A 21,730-nucleotide genomic window follows, 5' to 3' on the forward strand; every position below is an offset into this window, starting at 1 on the left:
AGAGGAGGTGAAAACAATAGAAGGGGCTACATTACACAACATTAAATGTAACCATAAACCGATGGGCAAAATTCGCAACTTGTTCTTTAATAACATACATTTAACACATTTAAATCAGCTGAGACAAACTGAATAGTTGTAAAAGCTCAATAAATTACATTTATATTCTAAAAAAAATGGAACTTGTGAAATTTGGGAACATTTAGTACTGCATTCAGAGTGAAACTTGAGACTTTGTCCCCTACACATGCAAAAAAATAAATAATAATATATTGGCAACCGACTGTATTTACACACCCAATATCTCAGCGTAAATGTCGACCCTAAAGTTCTCAGACAGGTGAAATCATCAAAACACAATTGGATATCGACGGAGGTTCTAAAAATAAACAATTTAAATTCCATTACGACAAGGCTTTAAATTTTAGCAACTGTGTAATATGGCATTCAGGGAAGCACACAGGCATGTGTGTGCTTGACTTTTCTTCCATTACAACAGTAAAAATTGACAATTATCCAAGTTATTACTATTGTGTTCCCGGAGACAAGCCGGTTTGACTGGCCTCTTGAACTGAATGAGTTTAATCCAAACCTCAAGAAGTCAAAAACAAGATGACATTTAAAAAATATCAATTCTGAAGAAACAAACAACAACAACAAAAAAGCACAAACACAAACACACACACACTCTTTCAAACCAAATTTTATATACACAATTACTTCACATACAACTGTGACATGAACTTTTTCTAAATATTTTTTTTATTACATAATAAATGAATCCTGCGTTGAAGGAATACCATGAGCATAAAAACATTATATCTGAAATCATTAGATCATCACCACTAACATTAACTAAGTTAATAAATATACAAATAGGAAAGAACTAAGAAAATATATTTCACCTTTATTTGGAATTTTGTACATAGAGATTGTAAATCTCTACTGAAGACATGCTGAATTCCTGTAAGTCTAAAGAGTAACAGCAGGCAGGATAATGGGTTATATTACACACCCTATGTGATCATTAAACTACGATTACATGACTAGTTAAAACACCACACCAATAGGCAGAATGCCTCTTACAGTATGCTCTACAGGAATCTAAACAAACCAATGCAACTCACCAGTTATAACAGACCCAAACAGTGCTAATGAGGGTCCAGGAAAAGCAAATGCAAAATCCACCATTGGCTCCTTCTGCCATCAGTGCACTGTGATAGGGCTATGTACTGTATGTTTTATTCATGTCTAAGTGACTATAAGTTTTAACTATTCTGAACTCCCAATTCCTACTTGAAAAGTTGGCGTTTCTCCAGCGTTGATTTCTCTAATTGGCGATTCTGTGACTTCAACATGGCGGCGCTAAGAGTGAAAACAGCGAGCGTGATTTAAGGTTTTTCTTTTGCAGTTTGTTGGGTTTATGTTTATATTTGAAATTGCTCAATACTTTGGCAATGCTAACTAACATGTTCAAACAGCAACTCTTATTTAAAGCTAATTGGGAGAAATTGGCATTCTGTGACTAATTAATTATTGACAATTGAACTCTCTGGCTTGGTTATGGTTCGGTTTTGCATTGCGAAGGTCAGGTATCAAACAAAACAGTTAGTATAATTGACAAAGATACAATCTACATTTTTCTTTTTTTTCACAGTGATGTCATATAAAATGTAGAGCAGTTACTGCTTCAGGCAATGTGTATTTGTTAACGCTTTCTAAACACTGGTTAAATGAAATGAAAGAGACTGGTAGCTTGTGGAACAGATTGTTTCAGCAGGATGGAAATATGGGATAAAAAACTTACTTCAGACAAAACCGAGACATGTTTGTGTGTTTGTGAGAGATTTGAGAGTCGATTCGCTTGGTTTTAGCAGCCAGTGTATGGTCTGAGTCCAAACATGTGCTCCCTTGGGAGACGTACGCACACAAACACACGGCTGCAGGCCGAATTCCGCTCAGCAATTTCAGCTCGTTTCGTACTTGACCAAAAGTCTACATCCTGTTCCAAGCTGCTGGCTGCTGGTGTTGCTGGGATTGTTGGCACACTTGCACATGAGCTGAGAGAAAGTAAGAGAGTAAACAAAGAAGGATAGAAATGGAAGAAACAAGGGATTATGAGGGTAAAGCCAGTTCCTCCGTGCGAGGAGGTCTGCTAAAGGTCAGGACATGGTTCAGAAACATGTGAGAGAGGGAGGGGTAAAGGAAATCACGCAATATAACATTTTGCACAAAACATGGCATTATTTTTTTTGTACACATGTGACCTGCACTGAGGTCATATAGCAGTGTAGCTCAGCTCTCCGTCTTACAAGGACACCAGCATGAGGGGAAATATGGTTTAAAAACAGCACACACTGTAATTCTACTGTCCTACCTTCATTGGGGGAAATGGATTCAATAAAGCGCTGATGATTACAGCTCAAAATTTTTCTATAACATATGTATATATATATATTTCTACGACATAGCTGATAGTATACTAGGTCACTTCACAATTTGCTAGCTTTAGTTAATCGTAGGCAAGCTTTCATTCATGACTCCATTTGGTTGACCCTGGTTGTATTGTAATTTATTTCAAAAAAAAAAAAAAAAAGGTTTTGACTACTTGAATATAAATTATGCCAGCGGTTGTGTCATATGCACACACTCACTCAAATTCCTCTCCTAATCCTGCTTTATACTTTAAAACTACACATGAGAGAGTGTTTGGGCGAGACTGTCAGTTCCGGCTAATAAATATTGCCCAGTGTAAACTCGAGGAGTGAGGAGCTTGATGAGGAGTTACAAGTAAAATCCCAGCTCACCCACACACACACACCCACATAGTAATATCTCTCGATCTCAATACAAAGAGATCTGGGCTTCATACTAATCCCAGCTTTCATTGCCTCAGAAGCCTGCACTCGATCTAAAGCACTGACAAGGTAGTGTTCAGGATGACAGGACTAAAAAGGTCAAATCAAGTTATTACTATTGTGTTCCCGGAGACAAACCGGTTTGACTGGCCTCTTAAACTGATTTTAATCCAAACCTCAAGAAGTCAAAAACAAGATGACATTTAAATAATATCAATTCTGAAGAAACAAACAACAAAAAAAACACACACGTTCTTTCAATTCTCCTTGGTCGCTATCTTCCTTTTTTACCCAGGTTCAATGATTTAGATACATTTAACTAAATTGCACAAGTATAAATCCACAATAAATGCTGGTCTAACACTCTTTTGGATTATAGCAGTAATACAATCTGATTTGAATTTTGATTTCTCAACATGCAGAAAACTTTTATTACCTTTTAAGGTAATAAGATTTTTTCCCCATTACCTTTGGTGGACTTGTAGCAGCAGCCACAGTTAAAATCCCAAACAATTGGGATCATCACGTATCATTACAAAAATGTATTTGGTAATGAGTTGAACCTCCATGGTACTGGATGAACCAAACTCAACTACAGGTCATTTGGGTATTGGTGATGGTGAAATGTAAAATGGACACGTTAATGGACAAAAAGTCAATGAGTCAACCAGCAAGTCTAGTCTATTTTATTACTAACATCACTTCTATGTCACAACATGCGTCAATATTCCATATTCATCCTCCACTCATTCTTCAGATATAACAAGAATATCCCACAAACATTATTCCTCCTGTTCTCAAGCATAAACCTGTATTTCTAACTTAAAGTTTACTCTGGACAAAGTTTGTGTTGATGCTGACTAAAGCAATTCTTCTCCAAATTGCCAGAACTTCCTCATCTTCCTCATCTTCCTCATCTTTGCACAAGTGTGTCACATTATTTGATCTCTGTGATCTCAAATTACGACCAAACATTTCTATAAAATGTGCAAGAATGTTAAGTGTAAATTTGGCTTTAAAGGCTGAAGCCCAACCTTTGTGCCCACAATGTGTGCTAAACTAATTTTAGTGTTGTTTTTTTGATGAGTAAATGACTCCAGTGTCCTGTTTGCTCCAGACCCCTATTACAGACTTGACATGTCACACACTAACGACCTGCTGGGTGACTGCTCACGGACTGGAGGTGCTGTTCAATGCGTTTCCGGTCCTCTGTCATGTGTCCGGTATGCACGCACTCAAATAGAGCTCCGCGTGCCAGTCCGCGTGCCAGTCCGCGTGCCGGGAGGAAGTAGAACCGGAACAAGGTTTCTGTAGACACACAGAGTAAAAATAGCAAATACTGAAAGTGGAAGATAAAAAAGTAAATGAATAGAAATTGAACATAAGAGAAAATTATATGAATGAAGTTGCTATCTAGATCAGGTCAATTTTTTCCTGTAATCATAAGCGTGAAGTTTTTAAATACTGCTACTACTACTAATAAAAACAACAACAACAACAACAACAACAACAACAACAACAACAATACAAACAACAACAATAATAATACAAACAACAACAACAACAATAATAATAATAATACAAACAACAACAATAATAATATAAATATAAATCATAATATTAATAATAATAATAAATGACAAAGTAGTATATTTGAAGTTGAAATCTGATTTGATGCACATGTAAAAGTCTAATCTATTAAAAGTCTAATCTGGTGTTAAAGGTTATTTGCATATGAAAATAACGAACGCCCTCCAGCGATAAACGCGCGAGCCACAGCAGAAACTCCCGCCGTCAATCAGAAGAAAGTTGCCAGATTGCCAATAATATAATTATCTACAAATATATTTACCCCAAATCGAATTATTATTCAACGGAAATATGCTACATTATGACTGTAATATAAACCACCAGGTGTGATAAGTGAGTCACTAAAGAAGCATCGTTTAATCTATTTGATTTATATGATGTGAACCCAAAACATGCAAACACTATGCAAAAACAAACACGATAGGCAAAATTAACAATATAACATTTAATTACAAATTTAACAGGATTATTATTATTATTATTATTATTATTATTATTATTATTATTATTATTATTATTATTAGGGTAAGAGTATTTTTTTTATAATGAATGTGTAATTGTTATTTTCTTTCATTTTTAATCATTCATATTGGCTATTTCAGTAAAACATTTTCTTCCCGGTACACAAAAGTTAAAAATCTAAAATGATATTTAATTTAAAATATTTAAAGTATGATTAAAATATCAGTGTGCAAATAATTCATTTTGAATTAATGCCATTAAATTGGTTTTGGTAATTATAGTCATGTTAATTATTATTATTGTTATTATTGTTATTATTGTTATTAATAATAATAATAATAATAACTTCTAGGACTGATCTTGAAAAAAAAATCTTGAAAATAAAATCTGAATATTTCTGCTATTTCAATAATATGGTTAAAATTCACAATCTGGCAACGCGACTCGAACTGAGACGCGCTGGTGTTTAAACACGCCCATCATCTACTGATAAACACGCCCATCGTCTCCTGATAAACACGCCCATCTACTCATAACCACGCCCACCTCTCTTCTACTGCGTGCTGTAACGCGCTTTACTCACAGTCGGTCTCGACTCCATTCAGAAAAAACAGCAGAGTTTTTACAAACGCAGAAACTAAGGAACTTCTATTAAAAAAAAAAGTTTTGCGGATCAAAACTTGATCCAATGGCAGAAAAACACCTACTGATGTTTTACTAGACCTTCTTCTCTCTAAGGCATTTTCTCTGAGTCTAAGGTAAGTGTTCCTCAGTGTAGAGTTTGTTTGTACTTGGCTTTAAAAAAGAAAAAGTGTAGAAATTTGGATAGTCAGATAGATCAATAGACAGAGAAATAAATGTGAAAGCACTAGTTTACACTCTGACTGACACCTGCGTCATTCTTTACTCTCTTGCAACTTCATCTCATCACCTTGTGTCCTAAACTGAGCTGTAGATGAAGCTGCATGAAGGATTTTTGGGATGTAAACCTATAATTTCTTTCCTTTTTTTTTTTTCTTTTTCATACACCCAATTCAGAGGGAGTATCCAGTCTCGGTTGTTGTTCTTACAGGCTGTAGAATTATCCAGGCTTCAGTATAACAGAAAAGACTTTATTTATATAAGTGTAATTATATAATAGTGGTAATTGTGTCTTATCTTATGCCTTCTTGTTGATTGGTTAAAAAAAGTGATTAACATGGTGCCACCTTTAACTGCATCGTTGTGCATGTAGAGATGCTCCTGAGGATTCTGACCTCGGCATAAAACGTCCTCTGTCCACAATCAGATCCACTGCACCAGGGCTTCGAAACCTTTTTTCAAAACACATTATTTCACTTGAACTGGTGGAGCTTTATTTTATTTATTTATTTATTTATTTATTTATTTATTTATTTATTTATTTATTTATTTTTAAAGCAGCAATCAGCGACTCCTGATAAAGGAGTTAAAGAGTTAATCAACTTTATGTACAGATTAGATTTTACCTCAATTACACCTGAGCTGTCTACAAAAGTACATACAGGAAGGAAGAAAACAATACAAAAACAAAAATGTAGCTTTTCATTCGTTCAGACACACGCTTTAATACGATGCACTTAAAATCCGTGTGCTCCAGGGAACGACACACGACACGTGAACACAGTCTTTTATCACTGCTACAGCTACAAGACATTAACCACTGAGCAAGTGCTCATGGAGCATGCACATGTAAATAAATCCCCCTGAGCAATTGTAGGGCTATAAAAGAAATGCTTATGAATTATAAAAGCTTTTAATGAAATCGACCTCCTCGTCTAAGGAGGCGAAGAGGTTTTTTTTTCCCCCCTAAAATCACGTGACTCACCTAGAGACATTCTCAGTAAAATATGTCATTTAGGCTGTAACATAAAAGTGAGTTATTGGTAAAATTCTGATCAGAGATGATAAAGAAATATAAGACATTTTTGAGGTCCATGTTCATTTCTATCCTGAGCTTTTATATAAGGGTTGTATAGACTATAGAGCAGATTATCCTGTGTGTGTACAGTATATATAGAGCTATGTATATATATATATATATATATATATATATATATATATATATATATACGTATATATATATATATATATATATATATACGTATATATATATATATATATATATATATACATATATATATATATATATATATATATATACATATATATATATATATATATATATATATATATATATATATATAGATCTGTATGGTTACATTAGCAATTTACAACCTAAAGTATCAAATCAATTTCTCCTCCATGTTGAATGAAGTCCTAGTTTTGTATTGCTTTTCGACCTAGACGTGAATATTACTGATTGTTCTACACTGGCATGTGAACAACAAAAAAGGTTCATAAAACAGCTCCGGTCCATTTGAGAGAAAGTTGACTCGAGGGCCCCTAGAGAGGGAAGAGCGTATGAGAAAAGTAAAGACAGGAACGGAGGGATATGGGAGGAGAAGGGGCTGAAAGGAAAAAAGCAAACATTCCTGACTCGGTGTCTCAGAGATTTAATTAAGGGCTCTGGAGTGGGCACTCAGAGGTGAAGGCTTTAACCCAACAACTGCTCACCCCCCGCTTCGAGCATGGACTAAGCCCAGGGGTCAGGTTATAAGAGCTCGGGTCATGCCAACGTGACAGCTAAATGGGGCAGATTCAGGAAATTTGCACGCTAATCACTAGATAACGGAGGTTGGAATAACCATGTATTTGTGTGTGTGTGTGTGTGTGTGTGTGTGTGTTAATGTGAACAGCATCATTAGCCTATAAAGACTCTGTCAATTTGCCCGTCACTGACAGAGGTAACAGCTGGCTCGGTTTGATTAAAACATATTAAGAAAGAAATATGTCTTCCCCGTTTGGAAACATGAGCTCATGAGGTAAATATAAGTCCGGGATGTTCTTCTCGTGTGTCATATATCCGCCACACAAGTGTCTGGAGGTGTTTAGTAAGAGGTGCGAATGAACCCTGTTATCCTCGTAACCTGGAAGTTACGTGCAACTGCAATATTAGTGCTATTAAAATGCCCGGGGGTTAGTTTTATTTTTATATGAGTAAAATGGTTGAACACATTAAACAAAACTTTTTTTTGTACTTAAACATTTATGAAAAATGTGAAATAAAATAGTACAAACAATACAACTGGAAACTTTGGTACTACACTGGTGGCAGAAATTACAGTGCATTGTGCAATGTAAAAAAAGGTGTTTACCTCCTGTATTATTATTATTATTATTATACATTATATATTACACTAATGCTATTCTAATACTAAGTTCTGTGGACTAATAACAACAATAATAATAATACAGAATGGAATTTCTGGAATATTTCACCTGTATGACTGAAATCCTGTGGCACACACACGCGGCTCATAACCGAACGTCTCGTCAGCCTCAGATTTCTCCCCGAGACGTCTGACATGCGACTCTGTGAGTGCATAAACAGAGCAGTGTAAACACTGAGGTTATCGCTACATGTTAGGTCACAACCCGGCCACACCTCCAACATCCATCGTGTTACATCATAGCTAACAAAGCTCATGTGCTGATTATTAGTTATAAGATACTTTGATATTCAGGAATTCTTTAATCTGTGATTTATTTGGAAGACGGCGTGAGGTCAATAGATAGAGAAAGAAACGATAGCGAACCTAAAACTGAGTTCATCTTCATACCACAGCAATTTCTGTTTTGTTTGATTATAAGCTGTTATTAGCGTTTGTTAAACCAGAAACCACTTCCCTCTGAAGACTTTCCTCTTACAAAGCTCCGACACTGGAGACTCCTTACTAAAAATCTCCTCACCCTTTCAACATCTACCCCCCTTTTTTTTATTTTAATAAAGTCAGATTATGTGAATCGTCCACAATATTAATCCCTGTCTGAGGTGTTGCCATAGAAACGAGTGCTTTATTACAGCATTCTGTCAGAGCTGCTGTTCGAGACTCTTCAAACTCAAGTGTTAAACTGTTATGTAATTAAAATAAAGCGTGACATAAAAGTATAAAAATATATAATAAAAAGAATTACATTACTACATGTTCATCATGGTGGAGAGAGAGAGCTAAATAACATACAGTAAAAAGGTTTGGGGAAAGTGATTAGAAAAATCATTTCATTCACTGCTGTAATCTCAATTCCCCTGACTCACAGGCTCATTTGATGCCAGTGTGTGTGTGTGTGTGTGTGTGTGTGTGTTTGTGTGTAAGCATGCACTTGTAATAACCTCCCATAGGAATTTGGGAGGCATGCACACTGGCAGAATTAAGAAAAGGAACACAGCCAAAAGAAACACAAATGTACACACACACACACACACACACACACACACACACACACACACACACACACACACACACACTTACAGTATATCCCTTGACCACTCACTCCCTTTCAGATTTATGACTTCCTTTCCACAATTAGGACATTACTAATGGACTACCAGCAAATGCACCAGTGCGCAGTTCTGCATACAGTAACACCAACAAAACAACTACTGACCTTCATGCTATTTTTAGTCAAATAGACTTTTTTTTAAAAGTAATCTACAAAGACATTTGAGGAAAATATCAATGTGCCTGACAGATTTTTCCTGTTTACAGTCTCGCTACACGTTTATATCGCCCGCTCGCCGTTCCAGGGGAAACTGCAGTGTTAGCATAGCTTCGAGGAAAATCGCTGTCACATATTTCTGTTCCTTATCCTGATAAAAATTGTGAAAAAACAATCACCATAAAACTTCATTTTAATCTCAGGTCCGAGAAAGTCTCTCTACAAAGGTTTACTGTTGATTGATTTGTCTAGCAGAAGAAAAATAAAGCATGTGAAATAATAACACGACTCAGCTAACGGCATCTTTTGACCAAAGATTTATTTAGCGTCTGAGTGAAGACGCCAAACCAAAATGTGCAGCAGAGACAAAACAGTGACTCATTGTGTGTGTGGTATTTTTTATTTATTTATTTATTTTTTGGTTGACCAAAAAGATAATGATCCTTTAGCTATCCACTGTATCACAACCAGTCTGTTACACTCTCTCAGGTAATTCAGTTCTCTAGCACTATGAATTCTTCAGTGCTATGCTACCTATGTTCACTTTGTTTATAAAATCTTTCCACAAACAGCCCACACTTGTGTTAATCACAGCTTCAGAAGTCAACATTTTCTGACACACTGTTGACTCTTTGGGTCACACGGAAGTTTGGTTAGCGGTTTGTTGCTAAGTGTAATCTCAGTGTCATTTTACACAGCCCAAACTTTTTTTTCCTAGTAATTTACCAAGACCTCTGAGGGAAAATTGTATTTCTTGATCACTGTTACTACCCTGCTACGTTGTCCTTATAGAAGGCTGCATGCTAGCTTGTATAAAATGTAGTATAACAAGCGAGAGTGTTTAAAACCCTTAACCCTTTTTCTTAAACTCTTCTTCTTTTAACTTATCTAGAAAATGCAAATTGACATGTCGTTAAACACGATATACTACCTAACAAATGACTTCCTGTTTACAAAATACAGCGCAGACTAGCATCTACAGCTAATTCTAACATTGTTAACATAATTATGCTAGTAATATTATCAATGTTACACAAGGACACAAGGAGTTCTTTGTCATGATCCTGGTTTCTGTTTGTGTGTATAAGTTGCTACTTTACTGACTACACACACACACACACACACACACACAAATTGAGACATGGGCAAAATCATTCAGCACTGCACATTCTGAATGAGAAACAGATCTCCTCGTCAGAGATCAGCAACACAAGATAAAGAGGCCAGAGGCAAAGCTCACAAAGCACCCCCTTACCCCCCACCCCGCTCCACTGACACCCCCCACCCTATTCCTTGTCAGTGGAGCACAGAAACTCAACAAACACCACATTGTGTTTGAGTTTCCTTCAAGTGAAGTTATTCTAAAAGATAATGCTCCTTGTGTCAGCACCTTACATATGTACACACACGTGCACGCACACACACACTGTCAATGCCGGTTGCCTTTTTGTTTTGTTCTGACTCGTTTTGCTTCATTGGTCACCTGTGTATGATGATTAATGATCTCACACACACTCACATATAAAAATAGGAATCTATGCCACAGAGTGTGCATTTGTTTTCTCTTGGTTATCTTGCGTGTGTGTGTGTGTGTGTGTGTGTGTGTGTGTGTGTACACGTTAGCACACCCACAAAGGTCTGCAGGTCAGCACACGGTTCCAGACAAAGTGGTCCATTTATGTGTGTGTGTGTGTGTTTTGGGGGTTGGGTGCATGCATTACACTTTATATACCAAACATCCCAATGATGGTAGGAATAAATTTGACACAATTAAATGAGGCAAAAGTGTCCTTTTGTGGAGCTGAGGTTAATGTTAGCACGAATTAACTATAGTGCAGTACAATTGTGTTGTGTGTGATGTTGTAATGGGTCTGAAGTACAGGTGTCAAATATACGTCATCAAACATATAAAACATGCACAATAAGGAAGACACAGCTGAGCAAACTGATGTGAGGTCCTTTCCTAGAATGGATTGATAATAAAGTGCACCAGGGCAGGAGAGAGGAGGCCCTGAAGAGGTGATTGCCTGGAGGGTAAGAGTGTGTTTCAGCTTGCCCATCATTCTGTCTTCACACAAACATTTTTCTCTTCCCCCAACTAAGTGTGGTTCTAACTAACTTTAGAGTTCAGAGAGAACAGTTCAGACGTAAAGTGATCCATGTTACCAGGAAGTCTCAGTAACGCAGGAACGACAATATAAAGTGAATAGACACTTGGGCATGTAAAACCTTGCCCCTGGCTTCTAAACATCATCACCACTAATGCACATTCACATCATACAAGAGTCTCTCTGACATAAACCATATCAACAACCAAAACATGCTTACAAGGTTGTAGAAATTCCTTTTATTAAAAGGTACCGGTACAGGTCAAACAAACCGCTCCTTAATGCTCGTCGTATAATATCTGGGGCACATACACACTCCAGATCTTCAGAGAGTTACAAGCTGGTAAATGTTTGTATAAAATGTCGGATGTGAACATTACAGTTTGTACAGGAACGCGTGTGCGCGAGTAAGTGTGTGCGCTAGATTTGTGACTTTAGCTGCACCTGTTTGGCTTGCACGGTCCGAGCAATGCCAGAAAAGACCTCTTTGTTGTATGAAGTGATGAAAGGCAAAAGAAATTCCCATTATGCCTGTAGTGTGTAGCGTGTATTGCTAATTTGAGGGGGGTTGGGTTGGGTATCGTAGAAATGTACAGATAGGATTCTGTTTATTTATTTATTTTTTATCATATTGATGTAAGATGATGTAAGTGAGAGTTTGTTTAATTCTTTTTTACAATTCACTTACTCTCAAAGCAGCTTTTTATCAGTGCCTTAACTATCAGCAAGAGCCGCAGGGGAGAGGAAAAACTCCCTGTGATGATACAACTAAGCAGGAAAGAATTTAGGAAGAAACCAAGTCTTGATGAGAGAGGGGTGTCCTTCTTTCCTTCTCTGGCTATTTATGGAGAACTAATAAATAAGGTAGCAGTAAATACAGATAAACAAACTAATATACAAGTAACTGAATCGTAGGCTTCAGGACAGCAGCAGGGGTAAAGGAGTAAAGGTGCAGGTGCTTGTACAAAGTGTAGTAGTGTGTGGACCTGATGATGATGGGCGCCACTAGCAATTTTGGGCCCTATGAAAGAAAATGAGACTGGGCCCCTACCACACCCATTTTGCACCAAATATACAAGCTTCTGAGGGCCCCAAAAGTGCGTGGGCACTTAGAATCATAGTAACTTTTCCCTCCGTAGTGGTGCTCCTGGTTAGTTGTCTGTAGACCTTTTAATTTATGTGGTAGATATCTGTGGCTATTGAATAACAGGGGTAGTAGACTGCACCTGAGGATAACGGTGGTAGTAGTCTGTGGGTCAGTTTAGCCCATCGTGCCTTTCAAAATCAGTTGAATTCGCATCATTGTTTTATGGTCTGAACTTATTTTCACCAAACTAAGTGAAGTTCAATAGACAAATCTACTGAGCCAAGAGAGCTATAGGCTTCATGAGCAGGAACTACTCAATTGTCTCTTCATATTTTAGCGCTGGGGTCATCAATTAGATTTGACCTGGGGCTAAATTCCTGCAGAGAAAAGTACCAAGCGCCTTTGCAGGCATGCGGATAAACACTTCTGAGTCATGAGAGGAAGTCGAACAACCAGAAAATAAAAATAACTATTTCTACATTTATGTGCTCTTATTAGAGTGTTGTGTGTATGTGTGTATGTGTGTGTGTGTGTGCTGCTAACTGAATGTCTACCACCATAAGCTCAGAAAAAGCTTAGCAATTAGAAAACAACGACCGACAGAGAGAGAGAGAGAATATTAAAGGTCAACAAAAAGAAAGAAAAGTTATGTGACAGTAATGGAATGTTTGAATACTGAGGCGTGTGTGTTTAAGTGTAGTAAGTAAGCAGGGTGGAGAGAAGCGTGTCGCCTCACAATGAGCTTTACTGTGTCTAATCGTCCTTAATACTCGAAGGTGCTACCACACACGCTCCGGACGTGTGCACATAGCTGAGTCATGACACTGACACACACAGACACACACTCATACACTGCATACCGGTTTCCAGTTCCTACTGGCGGAAAACAGATTCAACTAATGTGGAGGAAATATACAGTTTGCGCAATACAATAAATGAAGAAGTAAACTCAGATATGAATCTTGATTTTTTTTTTCTTAACTCAGTAAGAGCGTAAATCATTACATCAGGCAACAATACAATGTAGACAATAACCCAAAAAGAAAAAGAACCAAAAGTTTTATTTCTATTTAGTTCCTGAAGACAAGGATACTGATCCATAGGAACTAAACTGGAGTGCATCACTCATGCTTGTCTGTGTCTTATCTAAATACTAACTGTTAGATGTGAAGTGCTGACTTTATTGAGTGTGTGATGAGATCTGTGACCGAGAGAGAGAGAGAGAGAGAGAGCGAGAGAGAGCGAGCGAGAGAGAGAGAGAGAGAGAGAGAAAAGTCATGACCTATATTAAACAAAATGAGTTATAATGCAGTCTATGGCTATAGAGACTGACAGATGGATGGATAGACAGAAGTATAGATAGAGAGATAGATCACTCACAAACACACACACACACACACAGGAACCTGATCCAGGTATGTGTGTTTGAGAGAGGGTGAGATGAAAGGAGTGTTTGATGTGGACACACACAAACAAAGTTAAAGTGCATGCGGCCTTGGGCCATACAGAAAAGCCTACTCATCCACTTATGTGTTTAAATGGGGTTAACTTTGTGTGTGTGTGCGCGTGTGCGCGTGTGTGTGTGTGTAGCACTGATTAACTGAAGCATTTCATTCAAATGTGTAAATCAAACGTTTGATGTTGACAGAGTTAGTATTAAGAGTGGGACACAACGGCACTATCTATATCAAAACCATATAAAACTAATGTATAAATATGAAAATGAAATGAAGATGTTAAGAGGAAAAATGGTGATGTCTTGGCTGTGAAATGGAAATGAAACAACTTGAGCAGTTTACGTGGCATTTAGTACACACCAGTGTGTGAGTCTACACACACACGCACACGTACACACGTCTACCCCACCAAAGCACCACCCATTACACTACCCGGCCCTGGACGTCATCTGGCAAAACAGGTTATATTGTACGTGAGCAATAAGAAGTGCATTGATTACAGATTTGGAGTTTCAGTCTGTGTTTGTTTTTATACTTTTGTCTAGCTAATAAGTACTATTTGAAACCACCCAATGCCCTAAACCTTTCACACATCATGTCATTCATTTAATAAGGTTTTCAAAGCTCATTTGCTCACAAGACCTTCAGTCAGGGTTTAATATCAGTTCAGTTCGTTTTACTTCCTATCAATGCAGAACTAAGTATATTTATTTCTAGTAAAAAGGTGTCTATCATGTTTTAATTATAATTCTTTCTCCCTCGAGATGTTTGGGTAAGCAACGCTTCCCTAGAGGTTTTATTGGTTGTGTGTTCATTCCTGGCGTTAAGGGGATTATCCAGCCTATGAAACACAACAGAAGGTTCAGTCCAAACTCTACCAGGAGGAGCCTGGTCTCGCAGGATGCTGCCTTACAAGGCCACACATTGGTGCCTTGGTAAAAGCCAGATTCATTCCTGAGAACACTGCAGCATGCCATCGAAGGTGTGCTGCATTGTTGGGATGCCTCGAGAAAAGAGTGTGAATAAATCCTTCATGTGTATACAAGTGTGTTTAAGACTACGCAAGAGAGAGATGGGTATGGATTAGAATTAACCACAGGTTAGGTAGTGATGTGGTTATCTGAAAGAACCTGCACCATTGTCATCATACACTAAAGGGTGGAGCGATTGATGTTGCTTAAGATTCTATGTAACAAAGATTTATTTGTTTGGAAATGAACTAATCTTCAAGCTTACATACAGACACAATGTGGTCTTTTACAACAAATTAAAAACAGCTGCTTATGAAAATGGCAAGAGTTTGGTGTACAGGATGGGAAGACCAAAAGAGAGGGCCCTTGTTTTACCCCAGAGGGCCCTGTTCTGCTTCCTGCTGAAGACAGATTTTTAGGGTTATTACAAAATTCCTGCTGCGCCAGTGGGATCTGGCTTTATGAGAGAGAAGAAAGAAAAGAGAAGAGAAGAGAGTGCAAACGAAAGGGAAGATTGCAAACGAAATGTAGAGGGTGGCTTAAGCATGCTATTGAAGCAGGTTTAGTTCCTGTCTCGCTGCCAGTTTACGCTGCGGAGGCAGACTTGGCCTGTGGCCCGCTTGTCAAACAGCAGTGCTCTGGGTGGGTCAGAGACATTGAAAACTGTGTCTCAGAACAAAGGAATGAGAGAAAGACACAGAAAGAATACCATTTAGAACTTAAGTCTTACATGTGAGGCTAATACTGGACTAAAAATCATATGCGAATGCACTGCAGATATATTGTTGTATATAATTTTGAAATGTGATTTATTTCAGCCAAATAAACAGCCAAGAAATGGCTGACATCCCTTTTGGAAACACGAAACACACACACACCTACAAACACACAAACACACACAAACACTTGCCCTCTTAGTGTCAGACTTTTCCACAAAGTTGCTAGAGGCTATAGCTGATAAACGACTGTCGACGACTACAGGAAAGAAGCAGAACACTGCAAGGTCGTTAACATCATGCAGACTGATAACAACAAAACACTACAGAGTGAACTATAAAGAAATTTGAGAAGCTGTACAGGAGTCAACATTGAGGAATTAAGTGTACTTTATCAGCTACAAAGACGCCAGTCATCATTTTGGCTGCATACAGTATACGTATATATATGTGAAGTGTCAGAAGCAACCATGAGTAAGCATGATGTGCTTTTTAAGATATACACCACATTCCAAGGGCAATAAAACCTTGGCCTTGTTTTTCTCTGAAAAGATGCATGCAAACAGCAACAATACCAGATACCATTACACTACTACTATGGTAGATTTAGTTAATGTCAGTTCAGTAGATTTCATTGGAAAATGAAAATCAGCTTTGCTATAAAATCAGGTTTGGCCACACAAGTCAAAACTGATTTATTGTTGCACTCCAAACAATAAGGTAAGCATGGATTAGTCATACTGCATGAGTGCAGAAAAAAACCTCTAGCCTACTGTAGGCTCTGTTTTATACAGGCCTTGTCTGTACGTGTGTCTGAAGTTCAGCGCAGATCAGATTTCTGTGTAGGCAGAATGAGAGTTATCTACCACCGGCAAAAAGGTTTATTTAAATGCCTCTCCTGTTATTATGAAGCCTAGTTACATTTGTGTTGGGGGTGAGACAGTGGGTGGCCTGTTTTGAATCTTCTCCCAGTGCCAAGAATCTAAGACTTGACAGTTGACTTGTGTAAACAAACAGTGGAATCGATGAGACAGTGTGTCAGCGGTATTACCGTCATTAGAATAGTCCTAAAGCTGGTGAGAGTGCTGGGAGAGCACTGCCTCTGACAAAACCAGAAGAAAATGTCAGACCACTGTCGCTCAAAAACATTGAATTGAAGCGTCTGCTTCTTTTATTTAGTTCTTAACTGACTGCATCTAGAATCAAAATAAACTCATGATTTGTTTTATTTTGTTTATTTTGCAGGACAGTGGTATTGCAGGACAGTGACAATGCAGCTGTGGGCCCAAATATGGCAACTGGTAGTGCTTCCTCTTCTGCTACTACCAGTGTCATTGTGCAGTCCATGTCCCCAGCACTGCACCTGCCAGGGCACACAGGTCACCATCTTCTGCCTACAGCGACGTGCTTCCACCATGCCCCTAAACCTTCCTGCCTCTACACATAAACTGTACATATTTCAGAATGGAATTAACTTCCTGCAAGAGCAGGACTTCCATGGTCTGGTTGATCTGGAACTGCTGGACATTAGCCAGAACGAACTATCAGTGATTCCTGACAGGGTTTTCGGCTCTCTTACCTCCCTGCACAACCTTGACCTCTCTTCAAACAAAATTTCTCAAATCACTAAAGACAGTTTTACTGGCTTGGTGAACCTAGAAAGGTTGTATATCCATAACAATCGCATCCAGAGCATTCACCCAGCTGCATTTAAGGGATTGCTGCACTTGTTGGAGTTGAAGCTTCAGGGAAACCAGATCAGCCAACTTCCCTCTCTGCATCTTCATAAACTGCTGTTGCTTGACCTAAGCTTCAACAGTATTCCTGCACTTGAACCTGCTGACCTGCAGACACCACACTTAGAGTCACTAAAGTTGGCTGGGCTGGGGCTGACCACTTTGGATGAAGGATTACTGAGAAGACTGGGAAATCTTCATGATCTAGATATATCTCACAACAAGCTATTAGGAATGCCACCTGCATTAATATCTGCAAAAGGGCTAACTCGCCTCAACATATCAGCCAACCTTCTGGGCCCCCTTCGTCAGGAAGACTTTAGGAACCTGGTAGGATTGCAAGAGCTGGATCTGAGTAGCCTTAACCTGCAAGAATTTCCTGTGGACTTTTTTCAGTTGTTTCCCAAGTTACATCATCTAACAGCTGCAAAGAACCCTTTCAACTGTGCTTGTTCACTGTCCTGGTTTCCCAACTGGATGAAGAGTTCAAAAGTGGCTCTTGGACAGACCGAAGAGACACGTTGCCACTTCCCTCTCATAAATGCAGGGAAGATGCTTTCTGAGCTAGAACACAAAGACTTTGGCTGCCCTATCACCATCACTGAAAACTATGATGTACTTACTAGCAGCAGCAGCAGCATGTATAATATTCCAGAGCCTACAACTGCTCCACATACCTCCCACATACCACCTCCTTTTGTCCCCAGTGAGAAGTTACCAACTGAGCAACACCAGCCTGTGCCCCCTGAGGCTTCCACGTCTCCCAGAAGTAGCGAGGAACTTGAGGAGCACATGTGCCCTCCAAACATATGCCTAAATGGTGGTACATGCAAGTTTGACTCAAAGGGCCAAGTAATTTGTCTGTGCCCCCTGGGTACATCAGGATTGTACTGTGAAAACCAAGATGAGTCCCAGCCTCCTCCACTGTCCCCAGGAATTGCTGTGGTGACAGTTACTTCTATAAAAACAGACAAGATTAGCTTCCATCATGTAACCAGCACCTCAATTTCTCTGGACCTGCACAGGTACATCGAGTCCCGACCCAACATCCGTGGAATTCGTCTGACATATCGCAACTTGTCAGGTCGTGACCGCAGACCACTTCAACTCAATGTACCTGCTTCATATCCAGAGTACACATTAAGAGGGTTACAGCCCAACTGTACATATTTAGTTTGTGCCAGTCCACTGGATGAGCCTGTAGAAGAAGCCATCAGGTCCTGCATGGATGCTCATACTGCTGGAGTCTCTCAGCCATCCATTGAAAATACGCCTGAAACTTTCTTTTCCATTGTTGTGCCCATACTGGTAGCGGTAGCAGTGGTGATGGCAGTTGCCATTGTAGCAGTGGTGGTAGTGGTTTTACGAAGAAAAAGGATGAAAACTACCACAGATATGGATCTAGGTGAACCAACCCCTTTTGAGTTAGAAGGTGTGAAGATGGGTTTGGAGAATGGAACATCACCCCAGAAGGTTGCCTCACCCCACTTGCCTTACCCGCAAGCATCTCAGAATGGTATGGACTATGAGGTCCCGTTAATCCAAGAACAATTTGCATCGAACAACAACACGGATCAGAGAATACCACCATACTTTTAATGCTGCACAGACACTCGGCACCTAGAGGTGCATGCTTATAACCCCTGCAGGCGGGTCAAGTGCAAACACAAGTGCAGACACAAGTGCAGTTGCATGGTTTTGTGTGTTAAAAGTGACTTATTTAAACAAAGTGCAATTGCCATCTGAGGTATTGTTTGTTTCTAAAAGTGCCTTTTTGCATGTACAGTACAACTTCTACTGCACTGCTCTCTAACTAAAAAGGATAGTGCGTGCACAGAGTAATGCTGGTGTTGGAAACAAACATGACCCGAGCGTGTCCAGAGCTAGAATCCGGAAGAATTTTAACATATCTGCCGTTACACTGCAGTTAAATTTTTTGCTCCACCTGATTGGATTTATGCATCTCCAAGAGCAATAGTACACGGATGAAAGAGCGGCATCGAAATATGATGGTGAACAACAGGATTGACTGTAAGGGAATCTTTGTTGCCTTTTGAAACACATGCACAGACGTACGTTTAAGGTCTGTGACAATGCCGGCTCTTCTGAAAGCACCATTAAAACTTGTTCAAAAGGGCTAAATTAGAGAACATGGACAGGTTGCTTGGCTGTCATTCCTTCATGCTGCAGCTTCTAAAAAACTTCCTTCCCTGGCCGTCAAATATTTTTTAGAGTATTGCTGTGAAAGAAAAACAATGTTTACCCTTGTGCATAGTTTATGTTGTATATGTGAATATTGTCTGTTATTGGAGCTGATATTTTATTTTTCTAACTTTTTATATCTCAAAGCTACAGACATTGTTAGCAGAGCCTGTATGTTTTATCTTTTGCTTTGTAATCAGGAGCACTTGAAAAGCTGGTTCGCAGTCTTCCTTCCGACAAATTGCCGATCACAATAGAAATAAGTTTGTATACTGTTGCAGCATATCGCTTAGCTTTTGGTACTGCTCGTGGACTTTATCAATCGCCTGTTGCAGGATGATCAGACTTAATTCATTTAAGCTCACCACATGATGAAGAACCATTTCAAAAAGCTACTTTTGAAGGACTGAGATGCTGAGAAGATGGTACTTGTAGGTGGTACACTTCTTGAAGTAACTCAAGAAATTATACACAAGCACTCACAAAGACCAGAAGGGAACTTGGGAGTTTTCCAGCAAATTTGGCCATGTTGCTTGAAATTAGTCCCAAGTGTGTGTGTGAATGTGTGTGAATGAGCCAGCAGACTGTGACAAGGTTTAAAGCCAAGTGATATACTGTATACCAAGTATATAGCTAGTCTGTGTGCAGCTGAAGTTTTTAACATGAAAAGGAAAAATCCACCCTGAACCACTTCCTAAATTACACACATTGCATATTCTCCAGCTAAAATGAGTGATGCAGTGGCACTTTAGTCTCGTGTACAGCTTTCTACTCAGAAGATCAGCTTCCTAATTAACGTCTAACTTATAGCTAATGTTATAGCTGAACCGTGTAAAGGCCAAAAAGGCTAATTTCTTACAGGATACACCATCCTGCAGATTAGCAACCCCAATCGTTAAAACACAGAACGAATATAATTACAAACACATCTCATGTGTTTTAGGGTGGAGTTTTCCTTTCTCTACTAAAATTATAAACATCGTAAATCCATTAGAATACTTAATCCTATTTTCCCCTGAAAGGACAGCCAAGATTTTCTTAATAAGTAACAGCACACATCAATCTGAACTTGATGGAAAAAGCCTTTTCAGCTCTGGAGTCTCCGTTGATTTGAGCGTTCTTCACTCTTGCTTGTTACACAAGTACCTCCCAGTCTGCGCAGATGGCCCCGGCACCCAGCACATCCAAACATTTAAACTGGAAAGAGGAGCCGCTTCACACAGCGCAAGGGACCGAAACTATTTGAAACATTTTTGAAGCTTTTTCAAGTTCCGCTTTTTAACTTGGGGAGTTTATTATTTCTTTCGGTAATGTTTTGTGTATGCAAAACCCGAGGCTCGTCTCACATTCTCTCTCTGTTTTTCTTTTTTTTTTAACTGCAAAAACATGTGTTTTAAAAAGAAAAATAGACTTGAGAAAATAAAAAATGCAAAAAAAAAAAAAAAAATATATATCATCTGGTCTGTGTTCTTGCTTGATATAATCTTGGTGCTTTATTTACTTGGTGCTTAAGCTGTAGGAACATAGCATGGTGGTGTTTACTTTCACAAATCATGTGGCAAGAACGTGTAATCATTTCTGCTGAGCCAGTCTATGAGTCAGTAGTGTAAGAGAAAGAAAGATTATCAAGGATCAGACTTTTGTTTTTCATGTCCTTGTTGAACAGGAAGGATTCAAATATTGCGCAACGCACAGCTGATCTCAGTCACGGTTTTAAGTCCAAAAATTAGTTCCGGTAGGAAAGCAGTATGTTTAAATAAAAGATGCTTAAAAAATAAAAAAAATACAACATTATTCATTCATGACGTTAGCAATTTCGGGTGTTCTGTTTTAAAGCTGATCATTATGGTACGACTCACAGTCTCCTGCTGTACATTCATCCACTCCCTTGTTTCTGCTTCTCTCTCTTTTCCCCTGGTGCCATGAGCTCTGTGGCAGGGCCCAGAACCATTAGTGTCCATTTTA

General features: G+C 38.7%; 1 protein-coding gene across 1 annotated transcript; it reads left to right on the top strand.

Annotated features, from left to right (window-relative positions):
- Window positions 1-5,499: 5,499 nt before the first annotated feature.
- vasna (vasorin a) lies at window positions 5,500-21,214 on the top strand. The gene is made up of 2 exons (XM_060859321.1): window positions 5,500-5,668; window positions 17,073-21,214. Exon 2 carries the CDS (start codon window positions 17,099-17,101, stop codon window positions 19,160-19,162), a length of 2,064 nt encoding a protein of 687 aa, XP_060715304.1. The 5' UTR covers window positions 5,500-5,668; window positions 17,073-17,098; the 3' UTR covers window positions 19,163-21,214.
- Window positions 21,215-21,730: the final 516 nt, after the last annotated feature.

The sequence above is a fragment of the Tachysurus vachellii genome, chromosome 23 (assembly GCF_030014155.1).
Source record: "Tachysurus vachellii isolate PV-2020 chromosome 23, HZAU_Pvac_v1, whole genome shotgun sequence".
NCBI classification, from domain to species: Eukaryota; Metazoa; Chordata; class Actinopteri; order Siluriformes; family Bagridae; genus Tachysurus; species Tachysurus vachellii.

What these genes read in the sequence shown, in the direction of transcription:
- vasna (XM_060859321.1), top strand. Translation starts at nt 17,099, where the DNA reads ATGCAGCTGTGGGCCCAAATATGGCAACTGGTAGTGCTTCCTCTTCTG.